The sequence below is a fragment of the Eschrichtius robustus genome, chromosome 12 (assembly GCF_028021215.1).
Source record: "Eschrichtius robustus isolate mEscRob2 chromosome 12, mEscRob2.pri, whole genome shotgun sequence".
NCBI lineage: Eukaryota > Metazoa > Chordata > Mammalia > Artiodactyla > Eschrichtiidae > Eschrichtius > Eschrichtius robustus.
The window spans coordinates 97,642,404-97,657,583 of NC_090835.1; the positions used below are offsets into that span (position 1 = coordinate 97,642,404).

General features: G+C 43.6%; 1 protein-coding gene across 1 annotated transcript; it reads left to right on the forward strand.

Annotated features, from left to right (window-relative positions):
• The first annotated feature begins 1,348 nt into the window (after window positions 1–1,348).
• Window positions 1,349–2,287, forward strand: LOC137773582 (F-actin-capping protein subunit alpha-1-like). The gene has a single exon (XM_068558373.1). It carries the CDS (start codon window positions 1,349–1,351, stop codon window positions 2,231–2,233), a length of 885 nt encoding a protein of 294 aa, XP_068414474.1. The 3' UTR covers window positions 2,234–2,287.
• The last annotated feature ends 12,893 nt before the right edge of the window (window positions 2,288–15,180 follow it).

The following is a 15,180-nucleotide window of genomic DNA, read 5'->3' on the forward strand; positions in this document are numbered from 1 at the left end:
TTGGTCTTCTTGCCCACTGAAGGAGAAAATACTGTAACAGGCAAGGAGGTATTTGATGAAATGAAGAAATGGCATCCGTGTATGTTCATTCCCCTTCTTCGGTGTGGGAAGGGTGAGACGGGAACTGAGCTTCTAAACTCCGTGGCCCCAGGAGCAAAAGCTCCCTATAACATCCTCAAGGCAGTGTTCTAGGATCCACTGTCGGATTCTACTCTCCTCCTGGCCTCCCCCTTCTCCAGGCAGCCCAGTTGCCACGATGGTTGGCAGTGCCCGGGTGTGACGCCAGGCAGCTGCACTTCCCCTCTGTGTGCGCTCTGCTGGTCTCCTCTCAGGGTAGTTTGCACCTATCTGCTCTTCTCGCCCTTGCGTGCTGCAGTAGTTAGCTGCTGTTTTGTCCCCTGGAGGAAGCCCATATTGTTCTGTTCCTACCAGAGAAAAAACAAATCAAGAGCAACAAGGAAAAATATGGAGTGTAAGCATGTGTTTCCAGGTCATCAACATGCAGGCAAACATGCATGAAAATGAGTGTTAATTTCCTGCATGATTCAGTGTTTGCAAGACTATCAAGTCATTTCCCATAGGCAGCCCAACAGCCATCACATGGTAATGAATTTCTATTACAGCCATGTATGATGGTTGAACCAGAAAACTAATGAGCAAAGAAATGAACAAAATAATAACAATGGTGATAACAGTAATGATGGTGTAATACTTAACTGGCAAGGCATTTACAACTGGGGTCAATAGGGTAATATAGTTATTTGGGGGCAGTGAGAACAGATCTGATTTTCTCATTTTAACATTTGTGGTTTCTGCTGCCTTTACATTTTTAAAAAATAAAAATTCTCAATGAAAATAGACCCAGCCTAATGATCAAAATGGAAACAAGTTGTATGGATAGTAGTTTGTGCTTTTATTTATGTTCTTCTTATTAGGTTTTAGAGGTCTTTTAACATTTCCGTGGACTGTTCTGCAGAAATTAAAACAGAAAAAGACTCTAGCTGTTTGGAATTTTTGTGTTCAGTATTGAATTATAGTCTTCATTACCAATTTTCTCCTTCATACATATGTATCTTTGGGTTTTGCTTTAGTTATCTATAAAACTCATGATGGACTTGTACTTTAACATGGACTAAACCATTTGAAAACAAGACTATTTTAAAGATAAATAGGTATTTCAAAAATTCATTTTATCCTCCTTTAGAAATCACTATTATTTTCTTCTCACTTTTTCTTTCTCTTAGTTATCATCAGATATATTTTAATATCAGATTGAAAGGAGAATTGATCTGGTTTTTACAAGGTAAAAGTACATGATGAATTTAAAACATCTAGAGAGCAGCCCAAGATGGCCAACTTCGAGGATTGGGTGTCAGATGAGGAGAAGGTATGCATAGCTGCTAAATTCATCACTCACACACCCCCAGGGGAATTTAATGAAGTGTTCAACGATGTCCGGCTACTACTTAATAATGACGGTCTCCTCAGGGAAGGGGCAGCACATGTACTTGCCCAGTATAACATGGGTCAATTCATGCCTGTGAAGATAGAAGGATATGAAGATCAGGTCTTAATTACAGAACACGGTGACCTGGGTAATAGCAGATTTTTAGATCCAAGAAACAAAATTTCCTTTAAGTTTGATCACTTACGGAAAGAAGCAAGTGACCCTCAGCCAGAGGAAGTAGATGGAGGTCTGAAGTCTTGGAGAGAATCCTGTGACAGTGCTTTAAGGGCCTGTGTGAAAGATCATTATTCCAACAGCTTCTGTACTGTTCATGCTAAAACTATAGATGGGCAACAGACCGTTATTGAAGAAATGGCATCCATGTATGCCATATGTATTGAAAGCCACCAGTTTCAGCCTAAAAACTTCTGGAATGGTCGTTGGAGATCAGAATGGAAGTTCACCGTCACACCCTCTACAGCCCAAGTGGTTGGAGTACTTAAGATTCAGGCTCACTGTTATGAAGATGGCAATGTTCAGTTGGTTAGTCATAAAGATGTACAGGATTCAGTAACTGTTTTGAATGAAGTCCAAACTGCCAAGGAGTTTATTAAAATCATAGAGCATGCAGAAAATAAGTATCAGACAGCAATTAGTGAAAACTATCAAACAATGTCAGACACCACGTTCAAGGCCTTGTGCCAGCAACTTCCAGTTACCTGCACCAAAATCGACTGGAACAAGATACTCAGCTACAAGATTGGCAAAGAAATGCAGAATGCTTAAAGGCTGAATGTAGGATTCTTCAGTACATGGAAAGAAAGGATTCAATGTGTGGTCATATGATAAATAAGTGATTTATAAACAAGAGTGATATTTTTCTAGGGCTTTCAAAGTTAACAGGTTTTCTAGCCTCATGGAATACTGTTGAACTTATAGCATTGTCTTGATTCTTTTGTGTTTTCTGCCTTGTAATTTTCTGTTTTCACTATATCTACTTGTAAATCTTTTTTTTTTTTTTAAATTCTGCCACATTTAATGATGGAGAGAGATATCTATCCTGGAGTCATTTTACTATTTAGAAAATTTTCCTAGCCATGAAGCCCTGTTACTGACATAAACAGGTAATATGTTCAGTACTTTTCTACCCCATCCTTCAAAGCACTTCTGGTACTTCACTGGTTTTTACTGATCAACCAACAGCTAAAGAGGCTATGCTACAAACTATAGCTGAATGGAAGACACATTCATTCTTCTCCCTCCGATTGCTTTGATCATCATTTATAACATCTCATAACTATAGTCTCAAACGTTTGGATTGGGGCTTTTCAGGTCCTTCTTGGAGGCAAAGGAAGTTTTCTGGAAATTCCAGTGTAGCCAGCTTCTCTGGGGAAGTTGTTTTTAAATCCAAAGACTTGAACCACATTCCCTACAAATGAATGTGTTTGCTTTTTTCCCTTCCCTCATTGTCTCCTTCCCATCTAGTACCATTATAGTTATAGACATGTGCATTCTTAGAAGAGTTTTACCCATTTATTATTATTTTTTTAATATTCAAAAACTGCTGACATACTAGAGATAGAGTATAAAACTTGAAAAAATGCAGATGTTGAAGGAATAATAGTTATCCTGTGCTTTAATACTTTGTGGCAGGATTGTACTATAAGCGAATGAATCAAACAACTATGTTAATCACAAACAAAAACTAAAAATGAACCGAAGTGAAAAGGACAACGTTCAGACAGTATCTTTCTATTACAACCTGTTATTTAAGGGAATACTAGTGATTTGTTCTAAATAGGATGTAAAACTTTTTTCCAAATTACTCTTCCTCAGTCCTGCCTGCCAACTCAAATGTAACTGTGATATAGCAACCCTTCCCAGGTTTATTGGCAGGTACAGGTGTGATCTCAGAATGCACAGGTAACATAGATATGATATGACAGTTGGTAATGGCGGATTCATTTACATTGTTTACACTTCGATGACCAGGCCTTAAGAGAATGTCAGTTTTTTAAAAACCAAGTAGTGTCTTCCTCCAAATACATGTCAAAAGAAGAGTTTGTGTTTCAGCTTTGTTTTTGCTCGGTAATACAGTCAAGCAAGAGTTTACTTCCAAGTGACCCGTTGAGCTGTGTAAGCATTTTTGTTCATTTCAAATAAAATATATTTGTATAATTTGTCATTCATACTATCCATCCGTACCACACTATCCTCTGTATCAGGTAGTCTGATAGAAATATACCTGTTCTGTTCTTTAAAAAAAAATAATAAAAAATAAAACTAAAAGAGAATTCTAAATAACGTAAATTGAGTTTAATGTTTCGTTAGCAATTTTTCTTGAAAAGTTGTGTCAGTTCATGCTCATTTTCTTTAATAGAGTGTTGTTAGTTATCTCATTTTAGGTAAATATTCTCCAGCAGGTTTCAGCCAGAACAAATATTTACAGTTAAGCCCTCAACTCCAGAAAATGGCTTTGCATGTGTGCTGGGGGGGAGGGTTAAATGCAAAGGCTGACTTTGTCTTCTCTTTAGACAAGCCACCACAATGAATCATTCAAAGACACTCAAACGGATGTGTATTGGAGGAATGCTCACCTCCATGAAGCTAAGGTAGAGGGTTAAAAGGCTATGCAGGCTATGACACCACATAACTAATGGGCCCACTTTTCACAGACAGAAGGGCCATGCTTTAGTCATCGTGGTAAATCTGTAGTGACAGACGTTTGTTCTATATTTGTGAATGACCTGATTTGGCATGCATGCGGCTCGTTCTACTGACAATAATGGTAACATGGTGTGAGGGAGAGAGGAAAGAAAGGAGGAGGAACAGGGGGAGGAGGTGAGGTAGAGGGAGGAGAGAGACCCAGGCGGACAGAGAGGGAGAAGGGGAAAGGAGTTTTAAACAGCTGAAGATCATGAGCATCTAAGGGTGACTCTAAGGAAACCTGCCTTTAGTAGATGGTTATTTTAATTTGGGAGCAAGTCTTACATTCATTCCTAATCGATTTGGAGAGGATCACCTTCCCTTCCTCCATGCCCCCTCCCTCTTCTTTCACTCCTCTCCCCTCCAGTTGCTGGGGAAGATAGATATTTGTCAGACGGTAACAACGGATGCTTCTGTCTCAAGGAATCCCTTGTAATTTGCAAAACTTGCCTGGCCTTCCACCCTTTGCTGCAGTCCTGCTACCCCTTCAGCTAGGAAAGAAGCTGGCCCCAAGTGATGAAAAGAATGAAGGGCTGCCAAGAATTATTGACGTCTGCCCTGACCAGCCAATCCAAAGTGTGGCCCTCCCCCATCATTCTCCAGCACAACACTTACTATCACCTGAAACTATCTTACTGATTTCTTCGCAGTTGTTTAATTAACCAACTAGGATGCAAGCTCCATGCAAAAAGGGACACAGTCTGTCTTATTCACCACTTCTTCTTTAGTGAAGAATATGTATGTTCTTTATCTTATTTGTATTCTCATTATAAAATAAATGCTTGAGGAGTATTCAGTGAATCTATACAGATATTTTTCTATGTTGAGTTCTTTCAGTTTGCAAACAGTAGAGACCTACTGGGGTTACCTCAGTGAGTGGGTGTTTATAAGGGCCACACAAGCAAGCGAGGGCTCAGGAAACTCTCCTGGAAACTCTACTGGGAAATGGAGCATGGATCTCACTATTTAGGATCCATTTGGAGCTTTATAACCCGATAGCCCCTCTGAGGACACAGCATCTATCTGCTCACTTCTGCTCAGATCAGGCAGCCCTCCCTCTCTGCTCCAGGGCTCTGCCATGTCAGTGAAACAGCTGCACTGGCTCCCCGGTTCCACTGGTCTGGACTCTTCAGCATCATCAACTCTCTGTGAGTTCTGAAGTCAAACTCCTCCAGAAAGGGTTTGAATGATTTGCCTAATCACTACACAGTATAAGGAACCCCTTTGGGGAAAAACTGCCTTGAAACCAGCACTCAGAGGTTCCTTACCAGGGGAGCACATCAGAAGCAACTGTACAGCTTTTTCAAAATACACTTCCAGGGGACCCGCTGATATGTAATAAATTAAAATCTCCATCTGATATTGAACTGGACATCTGATATTTTGAAAAGTCTCTCCAGGTAATCCTGTTGTGCCTCTCTGGACCACAGCCAGTGCCACTGATGATTGCCTTTGGGCCAGGGGCTCATCTTTAGTCCAGTCAACTATGCCCAGGGAGGTGGAATTCCTGGTACAAAGGGCAGGGAGTGAGCATGGCACACACTCCGAACTCCCTAGTATCCTTTCACATACCCCGTCTACCTTTCCATTTATCTGTCCATCTTTCCTCCTGTCTACCTATATATTTATCTTCCTAGGTATGATTCTTAGATATTGGATCTTGATTCTAATATCCTTCTCCTTTTCCTTCAGAAACACTTATAAGGATTGATTAAGAAGACAAGTTAGAGCGGTTCTGAAAACTGGAAACAGAACAGTTGTGATTATAGAGAACAGAGCCCATAACTCTAGATTCCATTTCAGAATTAGAATTTAGCTTCTTAGAATAATAATCCTTTATTCCATAGTCTTTCTCATTCACAGTCCTTCCAAGGTGGGGATACCTGGAAAGGAATTTATTCTTCTGGGTCACATGAGGGCAGCCCACTGAATTACTTATGAAATATAACTGCTGCTTATTTCCTTTATAACAACAATGACAACAAACAGAGGTGAAGAAGGAGGAGGAGAAGGAAAACAACATCAAGCATGGACCAATTTCCATAGCTGACATCAGGAGGCCCTTGGGAAAGAATGGGCTAGCAAAAAGTGAGGAAGACTCGGCAATAATTTAGTCAATATAATGTGTACTGAGCTCCAATTTGTATGGTGTGTAAAAGAAATAGAAGATACTGCCCTGCCTTCACTGAGCTGACAACCCAATAAGAGAGACACATGGAAAGGAGCTACGATATTAAATAGGGTAATGTATATAAAGAACCTAAGACTACTGTATGATCTCAAAAGATGCTAGTTCCCTTTCATCTGAAACAAAGAAGCTGGTTAAACAATAGCTGTGTGTATCAGACTTACCTAACTTCCCTTCCAATTTCCTCCTCCCTTGCCTGCCTCTGCTTGATTTTCCAAGCTCCCTTGCAGCTAAGGTGACCATATGACACAGGAGAAATCTGCTGGCATTGCCTCTACCCTTTTGTACTGGGTTGAATGGTGTCCCCAAATAATCCATGTCTACCATAACTACAACCTTATTTGGAAAATGGGTCCTTTGCAGATGTAATCAAGTTAAGATGAGGGCTTACTGATTTAGGATAGGTCCTAAATCTAATACGACTGATGTCCTTATAAGAAGATGGAAATTTGGACACACAGTTGCAGACACACAGGGGAGAAGGCCATTTGAAGATGGAGGCAGAGCTTGGAGTGATGTATCTACAAGCCAAGGAAAACCAAGGATTGCTGGCAACCCCAGAAGCTGGAAGAAGCAAGGAAGGATTCTTCCCTAGAGCCTTCAGGGGGTGGACGGCCCTGCCCACACCTTAATTTTGGACTTCCAGCCTCCAGAACTGTGAGAGAATAAATGTCTATTGTTTTAAGCCACCCAGTTTGTGGTACTTTGTTACGTTGGCTCTAGAAAACTTCTTTCTTCTTCCTAGAAAGAGGATATGATTCCTTGAGGAACAGCAGACATCTTATGAGCATAAGGACAGAAGCCATATGCTAAATAAGGCTGGTAGACCAGAAAGACAGTAAACCTGCCACCTTGGGGCAAGTTCCCCAGACTTGAGATAAATAAATCCTAGATGATTCAGTTGTCACTCAGGATTTCCATTAAGGGAGGTACATTTCTGACTAAGGCACTATGGTCAAGAGGAACTGACATAAGAGTAACTTGAGCTGACGTCTCAGCCATGTTGTTATGTAGATGGGTGGCCCTGGGCAAGTTGTAAAAACTTCTTGAACTTCATTTTATTCCTCTGTAAAATAGAAACAATAATATGTACCTGGGTTTTAAATGAGATATTTTATGAGAAAGCCAGGGGTCATCAATAGGGCAGGGGAAGCTAATACAAATTACCTAGACTGTGGAATCTCCCAAGGTGCCTGGATCCTGTCTGTTGCCTATCAATACAAACGCTAATGGAGACCATTTCCCAACCCCCCCCCCCCCCCCATGCTTGCTGGCGGGGACTTCCCCCTATTTTTTTAGTAGGAAGCAGCTCTTGACAGCCCTGGTAAAATATAAAGAAAGTACCTTGTAAAATATAAAGAACCATACCAACATTGAGGATTATTTAAGTACAAATTAAATAGCTCCATCACATAACTTATATAAGAAGTATTACTGGGATGAAGGGCTCCAGGTGCCCTCATCCAACAGTAGAGAGCAGAGGTGATTTTTTTCAAGTTCTATCTGGGGTAGTCCTACCCCACAAACTTCCTGAACCATGCCTTTCTTGCCCAAAGTATGTCCTTCCCATCCCAGAACCTTCCTTTTAGTTATGAGCAAATACAAGACAGGAGCTAACAGCCTGTGTTGTCGACACTTCCTAGTCAGAAAGCAGCAGATAGATAAGAATGAAAACTTGTTCCAAAGGCCCACGGGCCCTGATGTAATTGAACGGCAAATTCAAGGGAGACCACAGAAGCCCACCGCTGCTCCCTGGACATCCGAGGTGGTAGCTGGGCTTTCTCAGAGGGACACACGAAAGAGACTCTATCTCACCCCACTTCCCACTCGGCAGAAGGGCCTCTCCATGAACAATCTCAATTTTCTAAAGGGCTGGAGCTTCCCGAGGTTCAGAGCATTGAGACGCAGGTCCAGGTGGGCCCTGTGTCCCAGCTCCATCAGTGCCTCGTTCCTCGCAGAATTCAATCAAACCACCTGTTTGCAGATTCGAGTCTCCACAGTGGCCGGCCCTGGTCTGTCTTTTCCACTTCCTGCCACCCTCTCACACCCTCTCACCACTCTGGAGCTAAGTGAATACGGTTTTCCAAATATAGTTTTGCAGCCAGTGTGTTAGGCCTTCTAATGAGCCACGGTAATTGCTTCTGCTATTTTCCAAAATGGAAATCAACCTCGGAAGAGCAGCTGGGTTGTTGTAATGTTCTCCTCCCTCCGATTACATCCCCCCTCCCTACAAGTCAGTCAGGCTCCAGCCTTGACTGCTTCATCTGTGAGCGGGGCCTGTGGGACATGCATGAGGAATGTGCTGATGGCGGCACAGGCGGGGAGACGGAATAAGCGAGCTATTGTGTCTTTATTACATTTGAGGGAGTAGGGAAGGAGGAGGTGGGAGGGAAAGATCTGCTTCTACTTTTGATTTCTAAGATATTCTGTTACGTGTTGTGCTTTTCGATGTATCTGAAAAGATAACCAGGGTTTTAGATGACAGAGCAAAAATGTTTCCGCCCTCCTTCTTTTTTTCAAGAATCGCTCCGAAACAGCACAGAGAACAAGAAACAGAAACACGAGCCCCGTATTCGTTAAGGGCAGGAGACATCTGTAATCTGGAACCACAATATATGGAGATGAGAAACACATGGAGGAATGGTAAGGTGCTTCGTAGATAGATGTACGGAAAGTTAAACCTGAACGCCCAGCGGGGTCACCATTGCAAATCAAGCTGATTCACTCTGCAGAACACGGGACTTCCCGGGCCCACGGACGGCAGTGGCCAGGAGTGAGCATGGCCCTGCAGACAGTCCCTGTGGGAGGAAGGTAATAATACCAGCCACCATTTGTGATGTGCTTATTGGTGCCTGGCTCTTTACAAACATTCTCTCCTGCAGTCCTCACGATAGCAAAACGTACTGTTGTCCCCATTTTGTAGATGCAAACACTAAAGCTCAGAAGGATAAAATCATTTGTCCCAGACAACAGAGAAGAAGATTCTAAACCAATGGAGGCTTCATTCCAAAGCCTTACCATCAGAACCCCACCTCTCCATGTGAAACTGAGGCAGGGGTCCCAGCTGTAGCTACGTTGACTATGTGGCCGGGCCGTCGTATGGCTGGTGGGGTTGAGAGCGGGCGCTGGGCAGGGCCGCTGCTGTCTGACGTCCGGCCCTACTGCGTGGCTCGTCCATTTTGCTGAAGCTATCCTGTTGTTTTGAAAATTCCTATAGAAACTGAAATGTCCCCACCTCCCCTTCAATAGCATCTTGTCTGGGGGGACCCTCCACCTGGAATGGGGGTTAGACCTAGAAAGTGAGTTCTTCGAGGTCCACAGTAGCCAAGGGTCCACCAAACACACTGTCCTGGGTCCTGAGGGGGGGGGGCGGGCTAACCCCTTCCTGTGCCCTCCTGTTTGCTGCAGGCCTGCTGCCTCTCCTGCGCCACCCAGAACAGGTGCCCGTCCCACCGCAGCGTCCCGCCCCTCCCCTCTACCATCGGGTCCACTGGCGCCAATCGCACACACGTCTGGGTGAATCTCGGTCATGAGGAAACCAAGCATCCCGTGTCGGAACCTTAAAATAAAGTCTGCAGACACGTGATGAGAGTCTACTCTGTAAGCGGTCACTGCGTAGGCACTTCAGAGGTGAGAAGGACAAAGGGCGTGGTTTCTGCCGTCAAGAATCCATAACCAGCTGGAGCTTCTAGCATCAGCCCAGAAAAGGGAACTGAAAATACCAGGCTGCGTGCCGTCAAGAGCTGGTGGAGAGGTTCTCAGGCTCAGGGAAGTTGTTCTCATGGTCTGTTATCTCCGGCTCTTCCATTAAATTGTGAACGCTTTGAAGGGAGGTGGTTTTTCTTTCCCCCAGGCCATAGCAGTGTGTGGGTAAGCATTTGTTCAGTAAGCATGTTTTGAATGAATGGAGGAAGGAAGGAAGGGAGGGAGGGAGGGAGGGAGGAATCCATATGTTCAGAGGAAGGAGTACTGCACAGACCTGGAGTATCAGGGAGGGCGTCAATGAGGAGGTGCGTCTGCAGCCAGGCAGAAGGTTTGTCATGCAGTGGCTCCACGTTACCAATGGAAACTTCCAAAGGACAAGACAGTCCCAGAAAGAGACTGACTTGAGAGTAAGCCCAGAAAGCAGGCCTGTGGCAGTGAACTCTGGGGAGACTGATGGAGAGTAATGGATGTCATGGGGACACCAAAACAGAGCCTTTCCAGGAAGCAAGTAAAAAGTCAGCTGTAAGTAAAAGAAGTATCTAGAAACAGATATATGTTCTGACCCAGATGTTGCCACTGACTCTCAATTCCTATCTTGCAAAGACAAGGCAACTTTTATGATGCATTTATTTTTACTTCTGTCAGTCAGCCTGCTCATGCCCCAGGCGGCTGCAACAGTCTGTACCTACCATCAAAGGCTATTCAACAAAGTGTGAAATTCTTGCTGGCATTGAATGCCTCAGAGTCATGGGTTCCTATTTGCCACTTATGATGACATCCAGCAATCAGGACCAGTACAAACTAACTTCTGCCCATGCTACTAACAGATAAATTGAATCGATGGTTATCCCTTCATTCAAAAAACATTTACGAGCCTGTACCGTATGGCTCGGCAAAGTCCTAGGCAGCAAACTGAGCACTGGAGATTGAACGGGTCGGGTAAATAGACAGGGTTTCTGCTCCGTGGACTCTGGTTCTGGTATCTGCACAGATGTTCAGTTCCTTTCCTAGCTGATGCTGCTTCCAGGCCCTGGGTCAGGAAACTACAACCTGGAGGTCAAATTCAGCTCACCACTTGTTTTTGTACAGCCCTCTCAAGCTAAGAATTTTTTTTTCCTTTTTTAAGTGGTTGGAAAAAGCCAAAAGAAAAATAATATTTTGTGACACATGAAAATGACATGAAATTTAAATTTCAGTGTCCATAACCAAAGTTTTCTTGGAACGCGGCCACGCTGGCTGGTTTATGTGCTGTCTACGGCTGCGTTCGTGCTACAGCAGAGGCATTGCCACAGAGCGTATGGCCACAAAGCTGAAAGGTTTTACTATTTGATTTTTTATAGAAAAAGTTTTCTGACCCCTGTTCTAAGCTAACTTTCTCAAAATGCACTCCATAAAACACTACTTCTGAGGATATTAATGTGTTAGATTTTTTTAAAAAAAGATTTCCATTGTCAGTATATTAAAAGTTTCTCTACTCAACATTTTCTCTAATCTGGAGTGTGCCAAAGTACACCCTCTAAGACACAGGATGTGGAGGTCTCCAAACCTGTTCATACATTTGTTTACTTCCAGACAATCTCATAATGCAGGCGGTTGTGCACAGCACTCTTTGGGAAATACTTATCTAAACAGAGTTCTTACTCATAGGCTTTATTTGTGTTATTTCTGAAACCAGTTGCCAAAAACCAAAGCAGTGTCATTGCTGGAGAAGTAAGACTTTCCTACCCAGATCTGAAGCCCCTTCCTCTTACGCATAGCCTGATTGTTCTGAAGCCTCCCAGTTTGACTCCAGCTAAAGAATTAAGTAGTTAATCTCTACCTATCACACTTAGAGTTTCCATATGCGTCCTGAAATGAAAACTTGTGGGGAAGATCCCAATCCCCTAGCTGTCGGTTATCTTGCTGACAAGCTGCTCTTGATTTATTCTGTAACCACACACTGATTCATCCACATACGTGTGCATAAAGGGTCTCAGGAAGAGCCCAGGATGGGTCAGCTGGGGCTCCAACACTCTGGGACACATCTGGAGAACTGAAGGTTATCTGCACAGGGGCTGAGAAGCCTCCAGGGAGAGCATTAAGGGAGAAATAAGCCAGGCATAATGACTTTGACTCAGTAAAAAAAGTCTTCACCCTTCTAGGGGAGGGCAGTTCTGAGGATCGTGTGATCTCTGTCACATAGGTGCATCCCCTGCTTTGATACCCGCCTGCTTGAGTCCTGTGAAGAGGTGGCAATGGGGAAAGGGTGTAAATAAAAACTGAAAGAGGTGTTTCTTTTCTTTTTTTAAAGGAACCATTTTGAGATATGTCAGAGCACACGGTTCTTTTTTTTTTTTTTTTTTTTTAATTTTATTTATTTATGGCTGTGTTGGGTCTTTGTTTCTGTGCGAGGGCTTTCTCTAGTTGCGGCAACCGGGGGCCACTCTTCATCGCGGTGCGTGGGCCTCTCACTGTCGTGGCCTCTCTTGTTGCGGAGCACAGGCTCCAGACGCGCAGGCTCAGTAGTTGTGGCTCACGGGCCCAGTTGCTCCACGGCATGTGGGATCTTCCCAGACCAGGGCTCGAACCCGTGTCCCCTGCATTGGCAGGCAGATTCTCAACCACTGCACCACCAGGGAAGCCCCAAGAGGTGTTTCTTGACATTCTTAGAATCTTGAGGCCTGAGTGACACTGCTTCGAAACTGAAGAAGGCATGCTTCCCGCCATGCCGCGAGGCGTTGGTCTGGTAAGTGCTCATGGCGTTGGGGGTGCTGCTGCCCAGGAGAGAGGGCCAAGCGGTAGCACAGCCTCCTGGGGGCGCTGTGGGCACTGGAGAAGCCGCAGAGCCCCACCTCCTCCTCAGAACAGTAATAGATGGTGTGGAACCACCAACCAGCAAGAGACAACCTTGCCTGGAGCAGTGGATGCGATGGCCACCGGCAGGTGTTCTGGTGTCCAGTGGCAGAAGAAGCCTCTGCTCTTCCAGAGGATTAGCAGCAGAAGGGAAGCTGCATCTCCTAGAGCACAAACGAGACTATCTACTCTCCCTCCCAGGAGGGTGGGTACCAGGAATCCTTGGGGCTAGTGGGCATGGGGCTGCCATTCTGTGTCAGGCTCATGACCAGTGAGCTTGCGACCTTTGATCTCACTTCTAGTCTCAGAAGGTGCATGGGGGAAATTTGGATTTCTTCTGTCCACTAACAGAAACACACATAATCTCACACACTTGCATGTATTCCTATCAAGACATGTGCTATGAATGTAAAGGCTCACAGGTACCCAAGCTGTGCTTGTATATGAAGCCATACATCGTTAAAATGAGGTGGGAATGGGTGAGAGTTAGGTGGAGGGTTTAAGTGGTTGAGTTTTGGGGTTGGGGGTCTCGCCATCCCTGCTTCATCCAGAGAGCTCTACTTTTATCTGTTATATGCACTGTGCTTCTACCTAAAGATTTCTTTTAAGAAAGGTTTTTGTGGCAAAACAAAGAGCTGTGAAAAACCCACTTGATATAATCCAACACTCTTATAAATGAGGAAATGGGGACACAGAGGGGTTAAATGACTCATCTGAGTTCATGAAGACAAAAGTATTGGATTAAGGGCTCAAGTCCAATGTTTTTGTTTTCTTTTGTTTTCCTATTACACCTTGCAGAGAAAGAAGGAATATACACTAAAACAATGAAGTCTGGATATTTTACAGAACTTCATGTGTTTCGTAGTTTTAGTGGTCAGAGGTTTGAGAACCGGCTTATTAGATCTTTTAATTTTTCTAGCTATGATTTTATAGCAAGAAAAATATTAGCTATGGGGGCAAAAATGTAGATTAAATTAATACAGTTATGTATCAAATGACCACAGTTAATACAATTTTCAATTCAACTCTAAAGTTGAATTAAAGTCTACTTAGACATGTTGTACTAATCAGAAATATGTAACAAAATGAGATCATTGTGTTTTAGAAAGGGCCTTGAAGAACAATGGCCCAATTTTCTAAGCACAGAAGGAGACAAAAAAGATGACAAGAAAGTTGGTGAAGAAGTTCATGAGTAAATGTAAAGAGAATAGAATTATTCACTCTGGAGAAGAAAAGGCAAAAGAAGCTAACCATTTCCTGGGGCATAAAGGATCTCTTAACTGAAGTGCGCTCCTTTTCTCAGCCACAAGGAGGACAGAGTAAGAGTGGACATTTAGAAAGACCGTGGGAGCTTCAAGGTGGTATAGAGTCTGTAGAGTAGCTTTGAGGTTCTCCAAGCCATGCAGAGCTATAAGGATCAGAGGTAGTGCACGTTTAGTGAGCATTCCAGGCAAGAAATGATAGCTGGATGACTCATGGTCTCTCTTATTATTTCAGAAAATATCAAGTGTCACCATATGGTGGAGGCTAGAGGTAATTCATCCAGGAGGTGTAGGGGTAGGAAGCAGGAAGTTGAGGCACCACTTTCCATCTGTACACTAAGACGGTTACTTGGAGTGCCCACCCACTCTGCACGCTGCCTCCGTAACCAGCTCTGAGTGCCCTTGGTACCCTGCCCTGCCCCTCCTGCTGTCAATTAGAGATTCCCAGCTGCCTGCTGGTGCCGTGGCTGAAGTCTACAGATGAGCGTTGGAAATAAGGCAAAACACTTTCTTAGAAACTTAGGTTGCATCTAATGTCCTCATTTCTTAATATGCTGTCATAAACTTCTGAAACATGATCGAGTTCTGGACACAAATGACTATCACACATCCCTCCCTGTGTCACCATTTTCCCTTTCTTATCAGAGAAGGCATTTGAAGCTGGTAGAATGGGACATTTAAACAGCTGGGAACTGGATGCAGGCACATCTTCCCAGAGGGGGTTGTCATAAAACATATGCTCACATGAAAAGTGACAGAGATGGTACTTACAGGAATTTCTAGCCTAACCCTTAGTACCTCGGCATTGCCCGCTTCCAGAGAACAGGACGCTATGGACTGTCCCGATTGTGCATCTTTCAAGTTCCCTAGTTTTCAGACTTCAGGGGTCATGTTGCTCTATTGTATCTATATCTAACCTTGCAGCCCCAGGGCCCAGTGATGGTAGATATTTGTAATGGAAAAAAAAAAAAAAAAGATTCAGAAATAAACAGTGATTGTTCACTTCAATTTTAATGGACCCAGAAGATGTATTGGAATCC